The sequence below is a fragment of the Gopherus evgoodei genome, chromosome 8 (assembly GCF_007399415.2).
Source record: "Gopherus evgoodei ecotype Sinaloan lineage chromosome 8, rGopEvg1_v1.p, whole genome shotgun sequence".
Classification (NCBI taxonomy): Eukaryota; Metazoa; Chordata; order Testudines; family Testudinidae; genus Gopherus; species Gopherus evgoodei.
The window spans coordinates 12,810,014-12,836,659 of NC_044329.1; the positions used below are offsets into that span (position 1 = coordinate 12,810,014).

Here is a 26,646-nt window from a genome sequence, read left to right on the forward strand (position 1 = left end):
ACTTGGCCATGCTGTCTTCCACATTGGTTGGAAATCATTCAAATGCTACTAGTTCAAATATTGATCCAGTGCTATATCATTAAGCCTGTGGTGACTGTCAGCATATGCTTTTATGTAGATATGTGTGGCAGTTTAGATAATGCCAGTGGTCTAAGGGTTAAATAAGATCTTTTGGATTGGTGCTTGTAATTTCCATTAGTACTAATGGGAGGTTACAGTTGCACAGAAACTAGAGACTAATAATAAAGCAACAGCTTTAGCTTTTCTTGCAAAGAATTTGCATGGTTCTCCCCCCCCTAATAAAATCTACAGCAGCTTGAAGCAAAAGGAACTAAAGGGGGTGGAGGAAACCAGTAACTATGGTGCTACACTGTAAGCAGCTTTCTTATCTTCAGTCTCTGATACCAGTCTCTGATATAGAAACCTATTAAGTTGGAATAAACATACATAAAAAAAGTTTTGTTGCCTTAAGAAAAAAATACAAAAATAGTTTGTCTATTAAAGGTCCCTTTAAATTTCTTGCAAGCCTCTATACTACTACTTGAAGTTCATATTCAGTATTCTAAAACCTATCGTGTACAATAGAAAAAAAAAGTTTCCCAGCCCCCCAATGTTTTATGGAACTTTTCTCTTCACTCTAGAACAGGGGTTCTCAAACTGGGGGTTGGGACCCCTCAGGGTTGTGAGGTTATTACTTGGTGGGGTGGGGTCATAAGCTGTCAGCCTCCACCCCAAATCCCACTTTGCATCCAGCATTTATAATGATGTTAAATATATAAAGAAGTGTTTTTAATCTCTAAAGGAGGAAGGTTGCACTCAGAGGCTTGTGATGTGAAAGGGGTCACCAGTAGAAAGTTTGAGAATCACTGCTCTCGAATGGGTTTTTTATAAAGCAGGGAAAAACCCACAAGGGTCTGGATTCTGATAGTATAAAGCTGAAGTCATGCCAGTTACTTTTGTGGAATAACTCTGGATTTACATCAGTGGAGCTAAGATCAGAAACTGGCCCCTGAAGGTTTTCATTTACCAGGCTCAAAATATAAATAAAATATCAGAAATCCTTAGACACTTTTGAGAGAGAGAGACTATTAATGTTTGATAGCCACTAGCTGGGAAAGATAGTAGAGAGGAAATCATTTGCATTGTAAAATCTACAGTGTAACTAGCTAGTAGAAGCTGTATACCAGCTCATTTCACTTATAACCACATTGAGAGCTTGATCCTGCTCTGCAAAGTGACACCTGAGGTTAAAGGTGATGGGGGCAAACCCTGCAGTAGGGATTCTGTGTTCTGCTTCAAAATCCCTGCCTCTACAGGGAGAAAGGCTGAAGAGGGGAGAGTGGAACTAAGCACCTCCTTAATGTGACGAACATGCTCAAGCCCATGTCCACTGTCAACCTTACCCTGGGTTTGTAAGAGTAACGGAGTGAGAGCACAGGGGCTTGAGAGTTACATCAGCTCTGTGCAGCAGGCCATGCTTTGACCTTACCTATAGCCTCGACTTACACTTGGGCTGATCCTTAATAATCTCATGCACCCTGCTGCAGTTATTGTGCAAGGACTTGTAGGATCAAGGCCTTAATGGCAAATGGGGTCTACTGTGAGCCTTTGCAAGGTCCTTTATTGAAGGAGTCTGACTCTCCAGTGTTTACCATGAACAACCTGAGCAGCAAGGAGGACTCTGCACCTGACTGACATGTTACTATTGTATTTTAGCTCTATAACAATGAACCATTGGATAGATAGACCTTCAAGCAGTCAGTCCAAGCTTCCTTTTCTGCCTTGAGTGCTCACTGTTTGTCTGCCATTCTATATTCTAAGAGAACTTGACATGTCTGCAAAGACCTGTTACCTGTAAACAATATTGTCTTGTCCTTGAACAAGAAGTTTAATAATATTCACCTCATTTGCCTGTATTTCACTTTTTTCTTAAAAGTCAGTCAAAGTGAAATCTAGCTTCCCAACATTCAGCTCTCAGACAGAGACAGGCTCCCCTAACTCCATGGTGAAATAGCTACCAGAGATCTGTGACTGACTACAATTCAAAGCTGTTTGGGATGCAAGAAACAGAAACCAATGCTTAAGCACCTACCATCTAATGCAACAAGCCAGGGAGTCAGTTTTCACTTTCAGCTACTTGAGCAGATGATGCAGTAAAAGGAAGCTCAGGGTGGGGATGAAATATTTGTTTACTGATTGGCATTTTTAATTTTGGCGAATCCTCATTTCACCCTTTTTATGGAGGGGAGACACCATTTTTCTATCTTTGCTCTAGATAAAAACGTTGACTGTTCCAGCATCTTTGAATCATTTGAGGGCTCAGGACACAGCTGTCCCTTGACTTTGAAAACACAGTTTTACAGCATGATGGGTAATTTGGATGGGCCTCCAGTCCATTTCAATGGGCAGCAAAACCACTTGGTACAAGCAAAGTGCCCCATGCATTAGTAAGTGTCGACTTGCACAATGTGGTGCTATGTTCCTGTTGCTGGCACACTGTACTCTGAGGAGTCGCTGGATGCTACTGACACGTTTGGCGTGGATGAGCAGTGAGTGGTCAGTCCAGAGGAGCATGGAGCGCTTTTGACATGAATAGAGGTAGGGAAAGGATTGCGTTGTTCTTTGTGTGCGAAATCAGCAGGTGTAGCAAGCTTGTCTGAAGTAAAAGCAGAGGATATGCATTGGAGTGTATCCAGAGGAGAGGGAGGGGAGTCTATAGCACTTCCATCGGAAGAAACTGGGCTGGAACAGGGTCCTTCTCCTTGTAAGTACCGAATGCACTTCTTTTTCCTCCTAAGAACAGTGAAGAGAGTTATCTGTAAATAAAGGGTGAATTGCAGTGTCATATTTAAAATGAAAACATTACAGTAGTCCCTGTAAACAGAGGGCACACAGCAGAAATGAGTGCTAAAGACAGAACATCAAATTACAAATAATAAAAATCCAGTTTATTTCAATGCTGAGCCAACAGCCTCTCTCCTCTGGGCCTGTAACTATTGCTGGCTGCTACTCTTTGTTAGATAACTGTGTAACTGGGCTGTCCAGCTCCGTAAAGTATTTGGCGATAGCCTCTGGCTGACAGACAGTGTGCAGAACAGAAGTGGAGGACCAAATTCGGGTCTCAGCTGCACTGGTGTAAATGCAGAGTAACTTCAAAACGTCAATACAAACTGGCGCAACAGAGAACTGGGCCTGCGTTGTCTTTGATTACATTCCGTTTTCAATCCTTGTCACTAGGTGGCAGTATAACAGCAGCATTCAGCCTTACTTTAGGCTGGTGGATAAAAAGCCCTAGCAAATCAAGACCATCTTTTTTCAGTGACAAGAAGCTAGTTTTATAGGTCTTTTATATACAGATCAATAACCTTGAAAAGTTTAACATTTTGGTATCTAATAAGAATGGACAATTAGACTAATCCAGAATGAGCCAAGAAATAAAGCATCAGCTGATACCATTATTCTCAACACCGCTAGTGTGACTGTTCGTAGCTCAAAAAAACCACGTCAAGTGGAGTATATGAGGATCAAGAAAACAAGTGCTAAATATTTAAAGCTACTAACATTTAACTCTCCTTCATGGTTACTCCCTTCCTTAGGCATAGCCCTTCTAATAGCAACGTTGTTCCATTTTGAGAAGGTGCCTTTTGCTCACCATTGAGTTGTGTGCTGTATTGCTGACCTAACGAACAGGGCCAAATTCAGCTCTGACGTAAATGGGTTGAAACCCCACGATGCCACGTGCAGTTGCATCCACTTACTTTAAATGTAGGCGAGCTTGTGCTTGCCCATCCCTGGTGATTCAATAGGTGTACCCACTTACATCAGAGCTGAATTTGACCCCAGTCTAGGGCCTGGTCTATACTTTGGACTAGTTCCAATTCAGACCCCAGCAACAAGTATGGCTGTGACAGCTGAAACCCCTTGTAGAATCAGGGAATGCTGTGAGTGCTTGAATTTGCTGCTTGATACTGGTGTGAGCTGAGCAGGTGCAGATTTTGCCTTTCCTTGCCTATCTCTGGGGTTTTCACCCTTGCTAACTTCCTACAAATGAGACCCAAAACAAAGCCTAGGTTTGTGGAATTTGTGCAAAGGCTCATAGTCAGCATGAATTGCCATGCAAAGTTCAAATGTCAGCATGGGAGTCCTCCCTCACTTCTAACATGGGTGTGTATGACGACTGTGATGGAAGTGCTACTTTATGTATTAACATGGAGAAAAGGGCTGATTCTCAACTCTGTCCTCCATGTCTAGCCCAGGAGCACTTACGTTGTGCCTATGTGGCCCAAGGTCACTTCTGGGAAGATGGGCAGTGCTGCATTTCTATGAGAAAGCTGGCACTGACTATGGCTGGGAAAGAGTCACACCCACTGTAGAAGTGGGTCACTGCAAGGGGAGACCATTACGAAACAGCAGCAAGGGCAGATCCCTTCAGTAAAAGGCACTCAGCTTTGGTAATGTGACAATGAACCGGGGGCACACAAAGGGCTGCCATTATCTGGCTCAGACAGCAGGTCCTTAAGTGAGGGCCCCTGTGATAGGGTATAAAGCCCATACTGGTACCGAGAGGGTTAGCAGGAGTCTGAATACTCAATGCACCTGCTGGCACTAGAGAGGTGTCAAATAGGTAAATTAGCAGGTCCACCTGGAAGTGAGTCAAGTTTCCTTAAAAGGCTTGAGAGGGCTCAGCTGGATATGACCCTGCTGTCTGAAAATGGGCTGAGAGATGTCAGGAGAGAGAACTGTGCAAGTAAGAGAGATGATAGTTCTGGTGTTGGGTCTCAAACTGGGGCTGTGCTCAGCTGAGGAGCAGAGTACTGCAGGAGGTCTGTGAAGAACTCCAGTTCAAGCCCAGCAAGGACAAAAGTGGTTTAAGTTTGAACTTTTGGAGATTTGGAGAATTCCAGGGGAATCCTGCAAGCCAGGCCCTGCAGGAAGGGTAAAGCCTGAGACCTCTGGGAGGTGGGGGGCAATGTAGTGAACCTAGGAAGGGGTTGTTATGGGGGCTGATATACTGGCTCAGATAGGAAGAAGCTCAAGGCGGAAGCAGGAGGCCTGAATGGACAGACCTTGCCTGCTTATAACAGGGTCGCTGGGCTTGAGGGCCTAGGTGCCCTTACTGGCTGGCAGCAAAGATCATGCAAAGACCCTGCAAACCAGGAGTGGAAGGACTAGCAAGCTGGGACTTGGGTAAAGAGTTGGCTTGAGGACGCTGGACCATTGTTTGTTGGTTTTTTGGTTTCCCTGGAAGAGGAGACACTTTAAAGTGACCTGGATGGATGGGTTGAGTCACCAGAAGAAGCATGTCACCCCAGAGCCTGACCAGCTGTTGGCAGGGGGCACCGAGAGCACGCTATGCCACAAGGGTGTGCACCAGTGGTGAGTCCTCTTCTACAGCTCCCTTACTCTCATCCTTTCCAGTCCTGTAAGTACTTTGAAATACGGGTTTTACAGAGCAGTAGGAAGGGAATGACTAATGCAGGTGTTTGGACAGCCTACCAAGCAGTGTTCTGGCACTCAGACCACACTAAGTTGAGATCTAGCTGGACCACATAAGCTAAGCTGGTACTTGGCCAGGATATAGGGAAAGCCCAAGTGCTGTGAAATGGTGCTCGTAATTCAATGGGAAAAGTGTCACCTACTGAATCCAGACTGAGCCAGTGCCCAGACATGTTTCTGAGATCACTGCTGCTACTGGTGGTGCTTTCAGATCACTCATGGCCTTCTCCCAAGATTAGGGGTGTTACCCCAGTTGGATTTTGTCGCTGAGGTTAACTGCCTACCTCCTCCTCTGTGGATATTTCAGATGGACATAGACTCCTTCTCTTTAATTTCTTTTCCAAGTTGATGTGTAGTGTTAGTGTGGACTGAGAGTTACCCCAGAGGTGGCTACACTTGAGTGCAGGACAAAAAGATTCCTTTCTATACATGTACCTTAAACAATCAGCTGGTAAGACCTGTAACATGGTTTAACATTTGTTAGTAAATACATGATCTTTTTTTATGGTGGCTTGACAACCTACCAATAGTTCGTTCTGAGAACCCAACAACGAGAGCATGTTGGTAACATCCCTGTTCAGTGGAGGAGGAGGAGGAGGGGTGCACCAACCTGAACTCTTCTATGGCTATAGTTTGAAGTGGAGACAAAGGCACAAGGAAGAATGATTTGGGAACAATGTAGTAATTGGGGAAACAATGAAGGATAACTACAGCATTCTGCCCTTCCCCTGCAGGATTAGCCAGTGGAAAGGATGGCAGTTTCCCCAGAGGATTGAAAAGAGGCCAATATCTTCAAAAATTGGACTCAAATTAGGGGTAGGGTGCTCACATCCTTCCATTCCAGCTGCAGTGCCACTCACTCTAGTTCTTCTACCTGATCCTCTCTTGTGGCTCCGCCTTCTAGGCAGAGACAGCCTCAGGCACAGCAGATGGCTACCCACAGCTCCTCATGGAAGAACAGGTCTATCCCCAGTGCCATTCTGAACTGCTTCCTACATCTTCCCACCCTGGTTCCTTCTGAAGGGGACCCTCAGTCCTGCCTAGGCCTTCACGGTGTCTCTGGAGCCCAAATTCTTTGCACTGGCTGTGCAGTGCCTGCATTAAAGCACAACCACAAAGCACTCGGGGGCATATCTAAGACTGAAAGGTGCTCAGCTACTCATGGCTGAGCAGGAACAGGGACCACCTTTAGGAGGAGGAAAAACTGCAGTGTAGGAGACTGGATGGGTTGGCCAGAGGAGGAAAGTGGTCAGAGGGTGAAATTCCCTTCAAGTCTGGGATGCTAATGAATCTAGGGCCAGCATCCTCGCTGGGGAGGGTGGAAGTCAGCAGAGTCACAAATACATAGAATTGTCTGGCCTGTGAATCTCTGGAGGGTGGAATGCCTGTTTATACTGGAGTACATGCCACTTGCAGTTGTTGGTTTCATTAGCTCAGGAAAAGACAGCAGCTACCATGACAACTCCATTGCTCACACTTCAACCAATGTACCTTCTGGGTGAGGAAAGCTTACCATGAATTTTCCCTATAAGAAGCTCAGATACTGGTGAGGAGTGTAATGGAGGTAGACTAGGGGGAAGTGTTTGAATGAACCCTTACCCAAACCCCTGATTCAAAACAAGCAGTTCTACACCTTTTTCTCAATGGATTGTGATTTAACAGAGCTGGTCAGAGGTTGAGAAAAATCCATTCTCAAAGACAATGGGAAAACAGGTAAATTCACAGCAAGTATTCACTAAAATATTCCACTACCTCTATTCTCACATGATCCCAGTCTTATGGACCAGATCCCTTTGTAGGACAAACTCTAACCACTTTGAAAAGCAAACCTTCACAGAGATCCAGGCAGAAGAGAAGGGTACTTGGGTCATACAGTCCACCCCATACATCACTGCAGAAAAGCATCTCCAGGGGCCCCATTCATTCACATGCTATGAGTAGAGATGCTTCAACAGTGCATGTACTAATTATCTTCTCTGTAAACTTAACTTGGCAGTGAGTCATTGACAAGTTACTGCATTGTTCAGTCTATTTGGAAATGCTAAGATTTAGCCTACGTTTAGTTATCTGTAAGTACGCAGGAGGAGTTAAGACAGTATTCTCCCTGTTACAGCAAGAAGGCCTGGACTGAAGTTATCACATTGCTCCCAGTTCACCTGGTCTCTAGGATTTCTATATTCAAATCTCTATTTAAGTGTCAGTGCTGTGGTTAACTTTAGGGTGAACCAGTGGGTATGGTATTAAACATGACAGTCCCTGTGTAAACTGAATGTTCATCCCTGGTGTTCGTTCACACGGGTTCTAACAGGATAGAATTTTCCACTGTAGCCAAGCCCATGGTGAAGTCATTTCCCTATGCCACCGCAAGCACTTGCTGCTGTGGGTGTAGGAAGAAAACTGACTGCTATATTTTATACTCAATCAAAAAATCTGTTTGGGGGAGGAGGAAGGCTAATGAATTGAAGGACTCTCTTTAAACAGTAAAATTATAAACCATAAGGAGACCAGCCATGTCTGATTAGATACATTAACTCTAAAATTTACATGTATGCTATGCAACTTAAAAGAGAAACGGACACAATAAAAATACACCCCATGACCCAAGCTGTAGAGACTTCAACGGATTGCTTAGAGTAGGTTCACCAATTACATAGATTCCACTATCTTTCCTCTGAATGGGGCTGGAAAAGGAGTCTAATAGAACCAAGCGTTCCCAGATGAAGATACAACTTCTGAGGGAACAAAGCATTTTAATCAGTTAATTCTCTCCCATTTTGGAATGGATATTCTGCCTCTAACAGAAACCTCCAGAGATGTCAGTGATAAAGCATACACTTCTGAAGCCCCCCAAGTTGGCTGTTGTGTGTTAGCGCCTGGAATTGCAGAACAGCTGCTATTATACAGTACATGAGATGTCAGGGTAAAAAATAAGAAAGCATGCTAAGGTCTTAGGAGCACTCCAGCAATGCAAGTTAGTTGGTAAGCAACATCAAGCAAAGTGTTAGCGCTGCATCCTAACTAAGAGATCTCAAATAAACGTGAGAGTAAAGATACGAACACTGCCCAGACACTTAGGAATTGTGCTCTTCATGCTGTATGGGAGACCAACACTTTGTCCTGGTCTGTCAATTCCCTGACTGGCACTGCTACTAGGAAAGACCTACATCACACAAGAGGCTCTCTGACCAATTTTAGGTGCAGCATTCAGGGCTGCCAAGGGCACCCCAGTCTTCCATGGTCAGAAAGGTGGTGACTGTGGTGGCATCATGAGGATGTGTTGTGTTTGAAAATGAGGAATTTTCAGGGCTATACAAAGAATTCCCCAGGGGAAAGATCAAATACAGACAGGGAGCCATTTTGTGTAGGAGAAGAACACAAGGGGTTAACTAAGACTCCTTATGACCAGTGATCTGCTGGAAATTGGACCAGTCTAACGGGCAGTGTCCTGATGCAAGTTGTGTAGTTAAACAGACTGGTCTCTGAAGGACGGCCAGTATCTGCCACCCTTGCTCAATCAGAAGTGTGTTGTGTGTGTTGTTTGTTTGTTTGTTTGTTTTTAAAGCTCCAATCTGGAAGCCCCCATTTCCAGCCAAGAATGTACCAGCATCACAGGCTGTGATGAGCCAACAACTAGGCCTCTCATAGATGCATATTGCCTTAGAGATTCAGGTTATTTGCTTTTTAATGTAATGCAAATAACATTCAAGTTTTGCTAGACAGAAGCCAAAAGATGGTACTATAATGCCCTGTGGCTCAGCAGGTTGTCCTGAGAACTATACACACCTCTGCTCTGCTCGGGCTGCATTTACTCCTTACATGGGTGTCCAGAAGTAGGTCATGGGCCTCTCATGCCTGGGACTGCTTAATGACCCTCTGACTCAGGTATTACTCTTTCTGTTCACTTGTCAAGGTATTTACTCATTCTAGTTTCTCATTTGTTCCTTGGAAGCCTGAGTTGGTGGAGTCCTCAGAACATCTCATTGCTTGGAGCACTAACTGTTCTAATGGCAGCATACTACTGTAATGTACATTTTTAGTCCCAAATGCACTTTGGGTACACTGTAGGGGCCCTCAAAGTGGTGGCATATAGGGGGAGAAAAGACTCCACATCAGGTCCCTCTTTGGAAATAGGAAACTGGGGGGGGGGGGGAGGAATAAGCTTGTTTTCCTCCATTCCACATGTGCACCACTGTAGGAACTTCTTACCCTGTAGATCAGCCTCTCAGGAACAGTGAAATAGGAATCTTAATAAAACATGTACAATATTACATGCACTTCACCAACCTGCTATAAGAAATGTGTCGAATTTTGGGTCTAGCAACCTTGACAACTTACATCCCTTTAACTCTCTTCTCTTAGAAATTGAAAGACTGGGGAGAACCTTCAGCAATACCAGCCCACAGCAATGATACTGGGAAGGTTTTCTCAGGGTTTGGAAGGAACAAATTTTAGCGATGCCAGTAGTTTGTTTTGTGTGTTAGGAGCCAAGGGCACTATAGAAACATGCATGGAAAAATAAAACCACATACAGGGGGAAAACAATGCACTCAGGAAAAGGCACTAAAAGCAGAGTAGAGTTTCTCTGATACACACCTGCATGGGCCGCACCAGTCCGTTTGTTGGTTGAGGCCAAAGCGAGCTCTGCATTTCTTAGGAGAGGCGGGATCTGAACACAGAAGCATGCGTGGCGGAGAATGGGCAAGACAGAGGCACAAAGAGGAGGAGGAGCAGCAGGAGGAAGAAGAAAAGATGCAACATCATTTCAGCCACTTAAGACAAAACTAACAGACTAATATCCAATTCTTCAGCAACGGAACTATTCAGACAGCACTTTCCTGTAAAAAAGGGATTGTTAGGCAAGTATCGGAGAGATTACACCCAGTGGGGTGGGGTGATGTTTGGGAAATGCCTCAAGTTACAGATGTAGGAGACTTTGGTCCCTCCCACCTCTGATGCTCTCCTAGCTCAACCAGTTCTCCACAAAGCCAAGTCCAGGCTGTCAAAATTCAGTTACAGGAAAGCTAGGAATTTACCTGGAAATTAATTGCTTCTTCTGGAATGTTAAACTTCTTTGTTTTGAAATGCTGCCAAATAAAACAGCCACCCATTGCCTCCTGCACTGAAATCTGACCTGCTCCCTGGTTAAATGGCCTCCCAAAGAACTGAGTCCTCATATATTAAAAAAGAAGAGGAAAATACTGCAGAAGCAGATTGAAAACAAATAGCACCAATGAGACCCATATGGGGCAATTCCATTCTGCTTCCCTAAATTCTCTCTCTAGTTCTAATGGACAAGCCACTCTTCTGCATGTACTGCCCTAAAGTCCTGTGTAGTGTTGCTGTGTGACAATAGGGGCTGATTGGGGTAATGCCCTATTTTCATTTAGATACATGTGAACTTTTTGCACTAGTGTAAATGAGATCTAAGCAGTACCTTTGTGTCAATGTTACTCATTCACTTTCATAATTGCTGTCTTTTCCTGCTCTGTGCTGTTAATCAGCAGCTGCCTTCCAGCCCAAAGAGGGCTGCATTTTGGTGGTGGGTGAAATTATTTTTCCAGCATGTATATTATATAAAATCTTACTTATCTAGGCAATAACTGAGATGAAAAGTTAACTTACTATAAGAAATGTGCAGTTTAGCTTCATGAGAGACACAAAGCATATGCCTTGATATTTTCTCTTGATGTGAAATAACAAAGGTCCATTAGTACAGATAACTTAGAAATGCTTCCAGAGCTAGGATCTGAATAACTTCGGATGGTGTGGGTGTATGCACCCATCTATATACACAGTGAAATCTGCCCTAGGGACACCTCCAATAAAGAGCACTTTATAGTTGGCAACTACATTAAAGTACCCCATGGTTTGCAGTGCAATTTTGTTTGATTTTAGGCTACTTCTGCTACAAAAAGATTTGTGATGTGTTCCCTGGGATGGTCTTTAAAGAGGCTTCATAGCTCTTAGATACGCAATATTGATGCATCTAATGGATAAAAGCATCACTTTTCACTACAGGACACTGGTGCCTCCTGCCATTCAGAACCTACTGGAGCATTTCCCCTGAATATCTCTGTGGCAGAACAAATTGTAGGGGTGACTTCTATTAAAAATGGTTTATTAGCCACAATCTAGTTTGACTGCAGTATTGTAGCTGTGTCAGTACCAAGATATCAGAGACAAGGTGGGTGAGGTAATCTCTCTTATTGGACCAACTCTCATTAGTGAAAGAGACAAGCTTTTGAGCTACAAAGAGCTCTTCTTCCGGTCTGGAATTCCTCTTGCTCAATTTTCATGAACACCACCCATGTTCTAATCCACATGTGTTTTTTAAGAACAAGATAGTTTATAGAAGACATTTACTGTGACTTTAAAATATACCATTTTTTAGCTTTAGAAAGCTGAGCGAATGAGCTAAAACCTGGATGGCAAAATACAAACACCCAGTGATAAGCTACTGAGTAACATGCTGAATTCAGTACCAATTAGTTTACCTGAATTGGAGTCTTGCTGCTTTTCTCTTGCTCGTCTTTTCTTTTTTCCCTAGGATGTAAGAGGGAAATAATATTAGTTTCTTCTCTCAGGACTGGTGGAGGCTGCTCAGAATTACGAATACAATTGAAAGAGACAGTCATAAGGCATAAGTAAAATTCATGAAGTGTCACAACATCTGGAGGAGTTGTTGCCCATAAGGACTGAACCAAGCACCTTTGGAACTAAAAGCATGAGCCCTCTTCTGCTTATACTAAAAAACCCCAGGTCTATTAGCTCAGAGGCAGTAGCAAACTTAAATCTCCCAATATGACCTGCCCAGTCTGATATGTACATCTTGCATTTTGTCATTTCATTCATCACGGATGATGCAATGAGGGGCCTTGTACAGAACCAGACAGCTTTCTGTGTCACCTGATTGGCCATTTGCCCATCAATAATCCACACATTAGGAATTAAAGGTGGGTGTAGTTGGGTGCTTTGTTTTTTTTCCCCCCCAAAGCTACGGTTGATAACTTCAGCAAAAGGTTGCTGGGGTAAAACCAACCTTTCCTTAGAGTTTTAGAGATGCATGTACAGTACTTCCCATCAGTCATGGTTAAGATAGTTTAGCAAGTCATGGAGAACACAGGGCTGCATGGTGTAACAAAAACATAGGGAGAAACCACTGCTTCATTTTCTGTCTGGTTTAGAGCAATCTGTCTTCACAGTTGCCAGAGATTATCTAGTCATTGATGTTCATTTTGAAGAACCTTGTTGACAGTAAGGGACAGCAAACTCTACTATGAAATAATACCATATTTTTTTAAATACAAAGGAAGAGAGAGAGTCATGAACAACAACTGTTATACTTTGTCTCCCCTTCAGTGAGAGAAGTGCTGTGGCAGCACAGTGTGGGCTTTCCTTTGCCAGCCATATTCCCAAATGCAAGCACATACCAAAACCAGTGATTTATTCCACATATCAGACTGTGCTGGCTTAGGGATCTTCCACAAGGTAGCTGCCAATGGGCCAGCTGAATTGTTGCAGGAATGAAACACTACTTCTTTTATCTGTATAAATGCCAACTCAACCCAGAGGAAGAGACAAAAAGATATAGCGCGAAACCTCACGGAAAGGGAACATACTGGTAACCACTTACACTGGAAGTTACGGGATGCAACACACAATTTTTCAGAATTCACTAAATCAGAATCTCTCCCCACATGCGGTAATATATATTGTGTATAGACAGATAGTTCTGGGCATGTAGGGCTAGATTGTGCTTTGATGATCTCTGAAAGTGCTAAGGGAGAAAAGGAAGCTATAAAGAGTCTCCTGCTTTGGGCCCCTGTGCAGCAGAGAGTCCCCATCATGGCCTGGTCTTGCAGCAGGGAGGGACCTGAAAGAGTGTAGAAGCATGGTGCTCCTTTTGTGCAGCAGGAAACTTGGAGGTGAAATTTCTTCTTCTTGAAGCTCCTCTTGGAGGCATGAGTAAACTGATAGGGAGGGATATCATTAACATAAGTAGCAAATTCTACACAGAGGCTATATCTTCCTCAACTGTCATGAGGGAGTGACTAAAAATGAGAGAGGATGAGCAGTTCTGAGGATGCCACTGACAGATAAAAAATTAGCTGCGACTCTCTGAGTACCTTTCCCAGACTGGAGGAAGAGCTCTCTGTAAGCTCTAAAGTTTGCCTCTCTTGCCAGCAGAAGTTGGTCCAATAAAAGACATCACCTCACCCACTTTGTGTCTCTAGATAAATCATCGTCAAGTAGTTAAAGAAGGAAATGCCCCAGTGTGGTAGATCATAGACTCCAGTCACAGGAGAATATGACCCCCAGTTAGATTAACAAAACACTTGATCTTAACCAAAAAGCAGAGAGGTGATGGTTGCATTTTTTTTTTCCATTCTGAGGCTCAGAGCTAGGCACATGGAATGGAAATCAGTGCAGGTGAGATGGCCAAACAGTTTATCTGAACAACCACTTTTCCAACTACATGTTCTGGTCCCCTTGAGTGAAACCATAGCCGATGTTTTTAAAATAACTACCAAAAAAAGCATTTGGTCAACTATCTAAGGCCTGTTTTTCATGTTCCACAAATCTACTACACTTCTACCCTGATATAACACAAATTCGGATATAACGCAGTAAAGCAGCGCTCTGGGGGAGGGCGGGGCTGTGCACTCCAGCGGATCAAAGCAAGTTCGATATAACGCAGTTTCACCAATAATGTAGTAAGATTTTTTGGCTCCCCAGGACAGCGTTATATCAGGGTAGAGGTGTATTTTCTGGAATATTTTTTTCCTGATTTTTCAAAGTCCTGGAATCCAATATCATAAGCACTTTGATTATTCCATAACAGGCAGCAAAGATGGTGCATAAGATTTACATATAATTTAAGAAAAGTGATTAAGAGTTTGGAGACCACTGAGGCCCTGTCCACACTCTAGCTTTTACTGTGCTCATACATGTTTATTGTTAGCAAGGCTAACACTGCTTCCCTGATAATTGCGGGTATGGTCAAACCATGTTATGTAACTCTAGTCTACGGTCACATCCACATTACAAATTCGAAGGAGCTGGTTAGAACACAGCTATAACCCTACTCCTTTGGACTAAACGCCATCTGAGCAAAATAATGCTGGCATTTTAAATGCAGGGCACTCCATTCAGTGTTGCTTGTCAATGAGTGTCTGATGCCAGCTGCCATGCTGGCACAGGCTTGACTTATGGGTATAAGTCGCTGGATAGCTTTCAGTGCTCACACTCCAGCTAATGTTCTTGAAGATCAGGAATAAAGATACCAGCACTACTGGGCTGGTCCTAGTCTTAACTTTTTCCAATACCTCAATGGAAGAAACACATCGTCCATTTTTTGCAATTTCTTCATGTCTGTCTCTGTTCTGTTATGTTCCATAATAGAACAATGTCCAATGACATACCAGGCATTGACTTTAAAGCAACATTTAGCCCACACTGTACTCTGAAGTGTAGTGAGAGGATTAAATAAATTCCATAGCCAATGAGCGATTCCATGGCCATGGAAGTGTGAAAAGCTCAGGGCTCCTGGAATTCTGCAGCTAACACTGGAGTCGGTGGGTACAGAGTGGCAGACAGCTATACGTTCTCTCTGCTGCAGAGTTGACTAACATTCGCTGCAGAATTCTCTTACCCTTGCCGCAGAAACTGGCCCTGAAGTGCCGCAGAATTCCAGGGGCCCTGAGTATAACTGAGTGTGTTCACGGGCTGGAGAGCCTGAAGACTGAAGAGCAAAGTATTAAAATAGTAAAAATGGTAAAGTTTTTAAAACTGATCTCTTTAAATAAATCCAATACATGCACAGAAGGTAAACAGTGTTGTCAATGCCCCACACTTTATTGCTAGTCTCACAATGGTGGCTTTTAAAGTCCCAGCTCATAGAATTATGGTATTAGAGAATCTCAGCAGACAAAAACAGCCCCCATGGTTGCAGGGAGAAGCTTGAAATCATGAACCTTAAAAGCACAAAGAGCATAAGGCAAATAAAAAGAACCCCAAATGTATTACTTTCAAAATATCAGGAATGGTGTGTGTGGGTTTTTTGCTTTGTTTTTAAGGCATGACTCTTGAATGCTTGGGGTTGGCAAAGCTGGGTATAGTGAGATCCGAAGAGGAAAGTAATGCACTGTTACTTGATTGACAATACAGTACTAGTCCCAACCTTAAGTCAGTAACGGCGAATCAGCAAATCCCTTCTCGTTGCTTCCCAGGTGTGCCAAAACTGATTCTTCAAAATGGCAACTGGCTGGTTAAACAACCCTAAGAGAGATCTTCTTTCTCTCAGTGTGTAGATGTTCAAGAATATGGTCAAGATAAATTCATATGTTGCCTGTGTTACTAAATAACACAGTAGATTATTATTTTCTTCAAACTAGCTCTCATTTGGGTTGCCAACACCATACGGCAATATTTCAATTGACTCCTTATCTTCCCCTTCCCCCGTGTTTTCATTGGAATTGTTGTACATACTGATAGTTCTACTGACATTAGCGTTGGGGCTAAACTGCTGAACAACATCCTTTAGCGCGCCTCAGTGATTTACACAAGCAGTAAATCTGGCCCACTTTTTTTTTTAAATGAATAGAACAAAATATAGCCATGTCCAGCTGAGGCACTGTGTGATCTTATTATCATAACTCCGGTCATTCCTCACAACTTCCCTTCCTGTTGCTTGTCACCTCACTGCATCACACAGAAGATGAGACTAAAATCTTTTGCAGAAGGGACCATGCCTTTTTATGTTTCTGTGCAGCATTGGGCACATCTTAGAAACTTCTAAAAATTAAATATATTTTATCTTCATGATAGTGCATTCTAAAGGAAGCCCTACGTTAAGGCTGAACAGAAGAGCCTCCAGGGGATTGACAGTATTCTGTGCAGCTGATGTATTGCTGAAGAGAAGATGCTCTTCTTAGTGTACAATATTTGGTAATAACAGCCACGATCACATTAGTATTGTTAAGGACTCTTACAAATTGTCAGTTTTGTGTTTTCAATTCTCTCTTCACTGTTCTGAACCCGCTTATCAATTCTTCCGTTTCTTCTGCCCATTAATAAGGAAACACATTTTTATCCTCTACTTGCTTCTCTGACACAGAATGCATAATAATGCCCTTTGTGTCCCAATGAGTTCTATTAACAAGCTCACAAAAGCTGCTGGAGCAAATCTGTCCTGTATGAAAGGGCTGCTTGCAGTGCTGGCTTTGACCTGTGACTTCTTATATGACTTCTTGTGGTTTGAGTGAAGGTGGAAAGCTCCTAATCGCGGTAAGCTTTTCTTCAGTGTGGGAGTAACTGTATTTCCTGTCTCATATCAAGTCACGTGCCAAGGGCGTTGACCTAGATTCCTCCTCCCCATTTGAGTTACAAAACTGGGGAGACAGAAAAGCATTTGTTGTCTATACAGTGCGAAAATCACAAGGCAGCTGCTTCCTGGCTTTGGGCACTTCTGTCCCAAAACAACTTTGGATGAATTGATGAGCAGACTGCTAGAGCCTGGATGACCAGCAGAAGATATGGGGGCTACTGGAGAGGTGCAGGTAGGGTGAGAGACTGTTTCCAGAGCACAGACGGCAGCTCTTTTTTCTGAGGAGAAAAGATTCAGAGGGAGGAATGCAGAATGAGGCAGTTTTGTTAAAGGAAGCACTCCATCTTGGTGTGTGCAGGGGGAAGGGGAGCAACCTGCTGTATCAGAGGCTGCTCGTGTTGCCCTGGCTCACATAACACCACCCACTGCTGCTTTGGATACTGGTTTAGCAGCCATCCCAGGGGAATACACGCCACTGAGAATCCTGAAGAGCTACATGCAAAATTCCCCCACGTATGTTCCATCAGGAGATCCTTGGCTGAGGTTGGTGGAGTGCCACAGAGACAGATGCAGGCTTATGGAATGAGGAGTGACCTGGAGAACAGCCATTCTGGGAAGCCAAGGAGTGGCTATAAACACAGTGGTGGTGTGATCATTTCTCTTAGCAGCATTAGGAGAGAAGGGAGCAGCTAAAAGAAAATGCAAGAATCCCACTGATTGCAATGGGCTTTGGATCAGGTCCCAAGTTAACTAGTTAGGCATTTCTATCTAGCCTCAAAATAAAGACAAGAAAAACAAAGCTGAATGTGCACGTTGGTGTAGCACTCTTATTCCTATAAAACCTCACTTAATGGGGTTGCCTCTTAAATGATCAGTACAGCTAAGAGAAAATGGGGAAATGATTTATTTTTATAGTGGCTCTTCTCAATTGTGCCACAGATTAGAAAGTAAAGAGGTGATGAGACTGTTTCAGACAGACAACTCTACACCAGGGTTTAGCTACTGGAAGATTGTACTCACTTGAAAGTTAATAGTCATAGGAACATTCCTGGAATGGTCAGGAGAAAAAAAAATCAATTTAGAACACAAAGAAAATGGTGCTAAAGGGACATCAGGATTCATGTGTCTGCTTTTAAAAAAAAAAAATTCTTTTAGAGTCTAATTCAAATAAGCCTTTGTGTTTCAAAATTCTCTCTTACTTGATTCCAATAGATTCAGCTCCTACCATCTATGGATGACCTAACTCTGCTCCCATTGACGTTGATAGTAAAACTCCTCTTGATTTCAATGGGAGCAGAGTTTAGGCCCACAGGGAGCATTTTTGAAAATCCCATCCTCTATAAATATAACCACCTAATCAGATTTCTAGACAGAACAAAACAAATAATATCTCACCAATATCTAATGATTTGAATCAGAATTGCTACCAAGGCTGTTGGATCCTACTGTTCTAGGAATCTAATCAAGAAGAGAACAAACATACAGAGAATTGGAGAGCAGTTAGGCTATATATCAGAGATACCCAGATGTGGCCTGTGCGACTATGGCTTTATCTGCACTGGTGGTTGCAGCATGTAGGGTGTGCATAGCTGCAGGTTGCGTCCATAATGCAGAGTGTGGCTACACCCATTGGGGAAAGTCTCTGGCAGGGGGAGGCAGCAGGATGCTACACTGCCATGAAGGCGTGGCTTGGGTGTGTAAAGAGCCAGGTAGAGTACATATGCCAGAACCATAGGATGTCCTTACTAAGCAGTGCCTCACCAGCTACGCTGCTATTTATACCCATGCTAGACAGCCATGCAGTGCATGTATTCCCTAAGTGTAGACATGGCCTATGGGTACTTAAAATCCCAACATTCAGAGTGCTTCATGGCCTTCCCCATTGGTTACTGCAGATCATGCTTCACACTGCCAACAACCACTGGGGACCGCTGCTCTGACATTGTCCTGTGTTGAATCCAGTAGTGACAGCTGAGATGTTTACAGAGCATATTTCTTGCTGTTCTATTCAGCAACCTTATTCTGGACACTTGTTTTGAAATGGTCATTTAAAATAAAAACACCTGCCTCTGGTATCCCTGCTCTGACAGGAGAATCATGGAAGAGTTAGGCTTAGCAGACAGACTGTCAATACAACCATTGGTGCTGCCATGTTTGGATGTTCTTGTTTTAGCTGAACATAACATTTGTTTGGGACCCCTTTAGAATCATAGGATCGGGTAAAGACCTACTAGATCAGTGAGTCTGTCATCCTGGAAATACAGCATATGATCCCAGATTAGACAACATTATACTTACCTTGATGTAGGTTCATACCTTTATTTATGACAGCAGCATCATGAATGGATTGACAGTTAACCCAGGTAGGCAGCTAACCTAAGGCTGGGACTAGAATCTGTACAATGAAGATCATTATCTCTACTGTTGTGGAATTCTCTCCTAATGAATGGTAAGCCAAACAATATTGGAAAAAGTTCAAAAGCCACCAACTCTGCTGATAATAAAGATGTCATAATAATGGCCAAGAGAGGATATAACCATGGTAAATGGAATTAGAGTGAAGAAACAATAAGGATCCCATTTGAAATTCCCCAAAGCTCATTAAAGTTCAGTAATTTTCACTTGTTATAGCTAATTAAAACTACTGGTTAATTGTTATATATGGGTGGGAAATGCAACAGAATCAGCTCGTGACGATTTTATGCTCTGTATAGTTAAGGAAACAGAAAATACAAAGACTGATATTTCCAATAACTTTAGGACAATGACTGATGCTGGGCAGTAGAGCTGCTTCCGTATGTTAGGCCAGTGCTGGCAAATTTATAAAAGGACTTTGTCTAGTTTCACACTGGTGTAAATCAGGAGCAATTCCTGTGACGTCAATGGAGTTACTCAGGTATAAAACAGGCTTAAGTGAGAGAAGCATCAGCCCCAGAGCAAAACGATATTGATGTTACATGTCATGTCATTGAGTAGGACTATTTCTAATTTTTTAGATTAAATAAATAGTTTTAAAAATTATGATACAGTACTATACGGATAGGTGAGAGACCGCTTAGGCAGTAAGGAAGTTCATCTACAAAGCCTGTATACTCTCCGCAGTAAAGGCACTCTTGAAGACGTACTGCCACTTACAGTAAATCTCCTGACAAGCACAAAGTAAAAGGAAAGAAAAAATTGTTTCCCATTACCCCCCAACCCCTGTGGTCTGTCCTTAGACTGTAAGCTCTTTAGGGCAGGGATCCCCATACCAGTAAAGTAAGTGCTACCATCAACAAATAATAAAAAATGAGTATAAAGTCTTTAAACCATAAAGTCTCCATGGGCGAGGTAGCCATATTAAAGGAGAAGAAGGATTTTCTCTCGGTCATTCCTGAATCATAAAGCTGATTCCCCTGCAAGGAATTCAGGAAAAGGGCCTAACAAGCACCATAGTGAGTATTGTGGAAGTCACTGACGCTCTCTATTTATCAATGTGTTAAGCCAGGAGTTCTCCAGATCTTTCATTCAGAGGTTGACATTTCCTCTTAGATCCACTCCTTTCCTAACCTTCACCCCACCCTAAGAGGTAGTTCTCAAAATGTTCCATTCAGTGGATCATCAGGAAATGCTCTTCTGTTGTCCATGGAAACAGATGGAAAACCACTGACGGCCTAAGGCTGTCATAGGAGTATATTTCCATAGGACTAATATTGCCAATGACCATTCACGTAATTTAAAAATCATTTTGATTTCTGCTTATTTTTCATATGAACCTGGTATTTTTGTTAGAGCTTCTACCTAAGACAATAAGTATGCAAACCTCTTTGTTAATAAAGACACAACATTTAGCAGCTGTTGGGAAATTGACATGCTTGCCAAAAGTATACATTAATCCACAAACAAACAAAAATGCAACTTATTCTTTAGAGCTATATTCTTATGCCTATGGGTACATGAATACCCTCCCCTCTATCACCTATCTGTATGAGTGCACTGGTGCACCCCATGGCTATCAGGAGGTATGCTATCAGGGACAGCTGTTAAATCAGGCAGGTGATATTTTCAGGTTCAATGATACATTTCTAAACATGCTGCCAAGTTGCGGCCTTTAGTCTCTAGCTGCATTAAGCACTCACATAGTTATCTCTAGCAGACCAGCCTGGGTAGAGCTGCATGTGAAGCTGCCGTTCCTTCCGGGCCAGTTCATAGTACTTGGCCTGCTCCTCCCGTGACAGTGCGTGCCACTGCAACAACAACAAAAAGTCCATTGTGAGACTCCTCAGTGCATTTCATCACCATTCCTCTTGGCTATCAGAATGAGATGAGGGCTAGATGGGATCTCCTTCCATTATCCTTTGTGTAGCGCCACTCGTGTCAGTTGCGTTCCATTGGGTAATTTGATGCTGGGTATCTACAGTGGCATAAGGACAATGTACACACTTTTAAAGGTGAGCAGCTTGCTACCTGCTTGAGGAAAACACTGGTAAGTGATGCAAGGCTGACCCTTCAATCTGCAGTGGTGTGGCTAATTGGCTTCCCTGGGAAGGAAGTGAAGGGTCTCTATGTAGCTAGTGGTGCTTGGAGCACTTTTCCCCACAGTCTTTTTCTCCTTAGGTTTTATAGACCCCCTAATGGCTGGATCCATAGGGGTCACTTCTTGCCCAGCAGGTGCAAACACATTGCCTCTACAATAGTCATAATTAAGGATATGTTTTAGTCATGGGTATTTTTAGTAAAAGTCATGGACAGGTCACAGGCAGCAAATAAAAATTCACGGCCCATGACCTGTCCATGACTTGTACTATACCCCTGATTAAATCTTGGGAGTGCTGGAGGTGCTGGGGGCGGAGCAGCACGCAGCGGATGCTCAAGAGGGCGGCAGTCCAGAGGGGGCAGTGTGCAGCGGGTGCTGGGGGGCGCCGCAAGTGCCTGGGGTGTGTGCATGCTGCAGGTGCGTGGGGAGGCCCAGCAGCAGCAGGTGTGCCTGGCCCAGGGGCTGTCTGATTTGCTAGGGCAGCCCGAGAGCCAGCCACACTGGCTGCTGCAGAAGTCATGGAAAGTCATGGAATCCGTGACCTCCATGACAAACTCGCAGCCTTAGTTATAATACCCCTTAAATTAGGATCCAGTGTCGGAGTGGTTCGTTACCAATAACAATGTGTAAAACTATCCTGTACTTCCACCTCTCTGCCCTCATATATTGAAAGGGGGTTTGTAAATAAATATTCATTTCAGTAACATGATATAAAAAGGCACCTACCCCGGTGGTTTTAAAATGTTATTTAAAAAGCACAAGTAGGGGAGAGACCCTCCTATGGGCTTAATCCCTCTAAGGAACATCCCCATCACTCCTCCTGTTTGCTCATCTAAACATTTTATTCTGTGGACTGACACAGACCACATTTAAAGAAACACTGATTTCTCCAATGCCTCCCAGGTAATAGTTTTGTTGTTAAGTAGCTGATCAGTTCTCTCTCTCTCTCTCTCTTTATGGGATTGTGAAAAAGAGACTGGCTTTGCTTAGAAGCCAGCAATATGCTCTGTTCTGTGCTCTTACCCTCCTTCCTAAAATCTGATTGATAGCTGCACTTTCTTTCAGGGTGCACTCAGCAATGACTTTTGCCCGCATTTCTTTCATATACAACATGAAAGCATTCAGGGGCTTCTTGATAGTGGGCTTCTTGGCTTCCTTCTCTCTCTTTGGTTCTGGTTGGGGTTTCCTGGAGAAAAACAAAACAGTCAGTAACAATCACGCTCTTGCATCTCAGCTATTGGAACTGAACAGTAGTCAGAAGGAATTGTTCCTTGTGAAAATATTAAATACTAAAACAGTTGACCTCAAACCTAGACTGAGTATTTTATGCAACTAGGGCATGGACCCTTCTAATGATCATGCCCTTCATTATACCAGCGCCTTTCAGTTGCTGGGGCAACAGACAGAGTTCCAAACGGTCCACGTTCGGCCTCCACAGGGTTTTACCACCCAAAGTGTCCCCTCCCGTATAAACAGAGGAGTAATTGAGACTAGGACTAAATAGTTAAGGAGACCATTTTGATAGTCTCACCATTGTCTCAAGACTTGCTGACTTACATGCTCCGGTCGTAATGATCCATTTCTTGCTTCCCAGAGTGGGGTACTATGGCTGGATGAGGGATTCCAGTGGTATGCATTCCAGAGCTCAGCATCAGGGGATGTGTAAACCTGCAATAGACAGCATGTCAGTGATCACTGGGACTTGGCGTTTAGCACAACCCTCCTACGATAGATGGCTGGATTCAGCTCGTAAAAGAGGGTTCAGATGTGGGAGAGACACCCATCTGCAGAACATTATTGCCAGATGAGCAGAAAAAGGGGTGGCTGGGTACAGCTCTTTCCACCAGTATTTGTGTCTGGCAGATGGAGAACACATCTTTTCTCACTAGATGGCACTCTTTGAGTAGTTTTTAAGTCACAGGAACAAATGTGAAACAGAAGTAAACAAAGCACATAGTTGAAATACATCTCTTATCTTAAGCAGCTCTGAAATTTTGTAAGAAAAGCATTCTTGATTAAATAATAATAGGGGTCCATGTACGGATGCCAAGGTGCTGCAGGTCTGTCAAGCCTAACCCAGGACTCTTCCATCACTGCTGGTACTCTAGCAGTAGCAGTTAAATAAAGGCAGCAGTGCTTCACTTGGTGTTTGATTTCACCTGAAGAATTACACTTACAAAGTTTCTGAATCAATGAAAACAAAGGGGAGGTGTGCATTTTGTCTGGGGTCTTAGATGCTTTTCTTTGGCTTTATCCATCAACGCATCCTTGCTGTGTATTCCTCTGTCATGATGACAGCGGGTGAGTGCATAACATAGTAGCCAAACTGATAGCAGAAAAGATTTGGAATGGCATTCAGATTCCATGGGTTTTTAATAAAAATTAATTTGCAATGTAATCTAGCCTTACAGAGATCAGCAGCATTTTCAGATCTCAGTTATCACACTATTTTTATTAGTGTTACATCAAAAACCAAAACCACACCAACATTTGGATTTGAATTAGGACCCCCATACACCTCCATATTTTTTAATAGAAAAAGCATGGGTCTCAGCACAAATCAAATTGCAGAGGTACACCCAGGAGGTGGAGGTACACCCAGCCCTAGCCACGTTATCCACCAACACAGAAATGAGATTGTAAGGGTTTCACTAGCTTACAAGATTCATTAGCTCTGTAGAGATTTTTGAGGTTATAGCCAGGCTTTGCCAAGCATGCCAGTTTACGGCTGGAGCTTGGAGAGACCAAGAATTGCCCCTGGGAGATAAACAACTGTTCATGAGATACGTTGTCACAGGCAAAAGACGACAGCGTGAAGTTTAATCCTCATCTGACAAGGTATTCTTTTTTGTCTGCAGTATTGCAAAACCTGTGCCACTCTATAATATAAGTGAAAATGCCAACACCATGCAGAATGAGATTTTTGGGCAACCATGGAGGACTGTAAACTCCTCTTTTGTTTTATATTCTATTTAGATGCTCAACAGAAGTTGCCTCAGGCACCATGGTGGAAAACTAAGGTAACGTGGCTGACTATTTTCCTGTCACTGTTCCAGGGATAAGTCCCTGAAGAATGCCTTCAACAGTTTTGAATGTTATCCCCTACATATCACGACAACACATAGCAGAAGCAAAAGCTGGAGATGCGAACAAATGTTGCTTGCACATAAACTCCCCTGGGGCTTAATCTACTCTAGCAGAAGTGACCAACAGGAGCACAGGGGCTTGCTGTCGGTCGGCTGAAGGAACAACGCAAGCATTTGTAACAAACTCTTCACAATTTTGTCAGCGCTCTAATGTTATGTAATTGTAGGACAAATCCATACTTAAGGGTCAAACTGTGTTAACAGGCATGTCTGTGCAGTCAGTGGGAACTGTGCACATGTATATGAAGGCAGAGTTTGGCCTGACGTGCTCATAAATCTGCCAGGGTAATGCAGGGAGAAGAGAGGGACATTGCAATACTCCAATGTCCTAGGCTGATGTTGCTAAATGCGACTTGCTCCGTCTATAAGTTTTATTGTGTTCTAGCAGCCAGATCCTCAGTTGGTCTAAATTGGCAGAGATCCACTGAAGTCAATGGAACTACAGTGATCTATACCCGCCAAGTACCTGACCCTAGGTTTTTAAGTTTTGTGGGGAGGCTTTAACAGGGGTCAGCAAGGAGTTAGTTCCAACAATCCAGTGATGCAGCATCTACTGGAATGCAGGGAAGTGCAGCAGGAGACAAATGGAATTTAAAAGGCTCAAGATGTTTAAATTTTGGGGACAAATAAAATCACTGGTAGTGATCATACTCTCCGCCAGCTTTACAACCTGACCGAGAGCCAGTAAAACATCTCAGTCTCCACACAACATAACCCAGTCCATTATACTGAGGAAAGGAACATTTTTCTCTCTAGTAAAGATTACAGTTCAAGGTAAGGAGCTGTTTGGAGTGACCTCAGTTACACCACAGAAAAACTGGACCTTATCCAATCTTTATAATATTGATAGTGGGGGATTTTTTAAAATGTTTTATTTTTATACTTTTATTGCTCAACCAAATCTTTGTGGCTTCTCCAAGGAAACTCAAAATGTTTTTATGATTTTTAGAGAGACTTGACTAAAAGCAAAATTCTTTCCCTGCTCCTGCCATCTGGAAGCTTGACAGCCCCTCCCTGGACATTTGCAGTCTGCTGCAAGCTTGTATGGCACAAACTGCAAGCTGCGAGACCAGCAAAGCTGCTGTCTTGTCTCACACAGCTCATACTTACCTGGAGAAAGTAGCCCCAGCAGAGAGCGCTGACGAATACGGCTGTCTAAATCCACATGACGGGAGCGGATAGACAGACTGGCTCTGCCTGGGATCGGGAAGAAAGAGTCTATAAAGCATCTACATCTGTGTGGCTTTTCCTAAAAATATCCTCTATAATTGGACTCATTGCTACTCATTGATGTGAAAGCCTTAGTTGCTCCGGTGGTTAGACAGATGCTTGTGGCATACATTCTTTTCCAACCTCAGTACAGAGGTAATGCAGATGGACCTGGACTGCAAAGTTCAGATCTGAACGTGGATCCCAACTTCCCCCAAATGTGGAAAATACTAGAGCATTATGTGAGCATATTGCTTCATTAGATCTAAACAGTTAAAATCTGCTATACAGGCATCAAGATGAAAGGTTCAGGTGGATTATTACTGTAGGAACAAACTGTTCAGCAGTGCACACCCTAACTGAAAAGGTAAAGTTTACAAGGCATAGAAACTTGCTGTGCAATACCAAGATGAACTGCCATGTTCAAAATCAGCCTCAATCCCACTCTGCTGATTGGGGAATGATCAACTAATCAAATATCTGCACCTGGGATCACTGGAGTAGCAGGCTTTGGTAGATCTTTGAAGTCAGTAAGGAAAATAACATACTGTGCATTACACCATTTTAAAGTGACCTGATTTCAAAAGTAGGAGACAAATGCTCAAGTGATGTAAATTGGTATAGCTCCACTGAATTCAACTGGAGACTCTGACCTCAGTGGAGATATGCTGATTTACAGTGGCTGAGGGTCAGGCCATATATTTCTTCAAATGAAGTAACACTTACACAGTCCTGAGTACAGAATGTATGTGCCAGGTTTGGAATTTGAAACTGTTTCGGAGTTACTAGAGTACAAATGTCTGAGTAACGTTCTTAATCAATGAAAAACTTTTTTGTGCTCAAATAGGTTAAAAAAACCCTCAGAATAGATTTTTCTACACACTTTCCAAAAATTATTTCACCTCTGGCTTAAAGTTGGGCATGAAGTTTCAAACCCAAGGAAATTGAAATGA

General features: G+C 43.1%; 1 protein-coding gene across 11 annotated transcripts in view; it reads right to left on the bottom strand.

Annotated features, from left to right (window-relative positions):
• Positions 1 to 801: 801 nt before the first annotated feature.
• Positions 802 to 26,646, bottom strand: part of TCF7 (transcription factor 7) — a 112,577-nt gene continuing 86,732 nt past the window's right edge. The window contains exons 6-13 of one of the 11 annotated variants that reach the window (XM_030574062.1): positions 25,595 to 25,681; positions 22,896 to 23,006; positions 22,362 to 22,524; positions 20,941 to 21,048; positions 15,149 to 15,238; positions 11,991 to 12,039; positions 10,090 to 10,162; positions 802 to 2,793 (exon numbers count right to left, since the gene is read on the bottom strand). In XM_030574062.1, the coding sequence (XP_030429922.1) occupies positions 2,475 to 2,793; positions 10,090 to 10,162; positions 11,991 to 12,039; positions 15,149 to 15,238; positions 20,941 to 21,048; positions 22,362 to 22,524; positions 22,896 to 23,006; positions 25,595 to 25,681 (1,000 nt within the window). In that variant the 3' untranslated portion in view covers positions 802 to 2,474. Of the gene's footprint in view, positions 2,817 to 6,020; positions 6,123 to 10,089; positions 10,163 to 11,990; positions 12,040 to 15,148; positions 15,239 to 20,940; positions 21,049 to 22,361; positions 22,525 to 22,895; positions 23,007 to 25,594; positions 25,682 to 26,646 lie in introns of all 11 variants that reach the window. The other 10 variants (XM_030574065.1, XM_030574066.1, XM_030574063.1 and 7 more) reach the window with 10 other exon arrangements.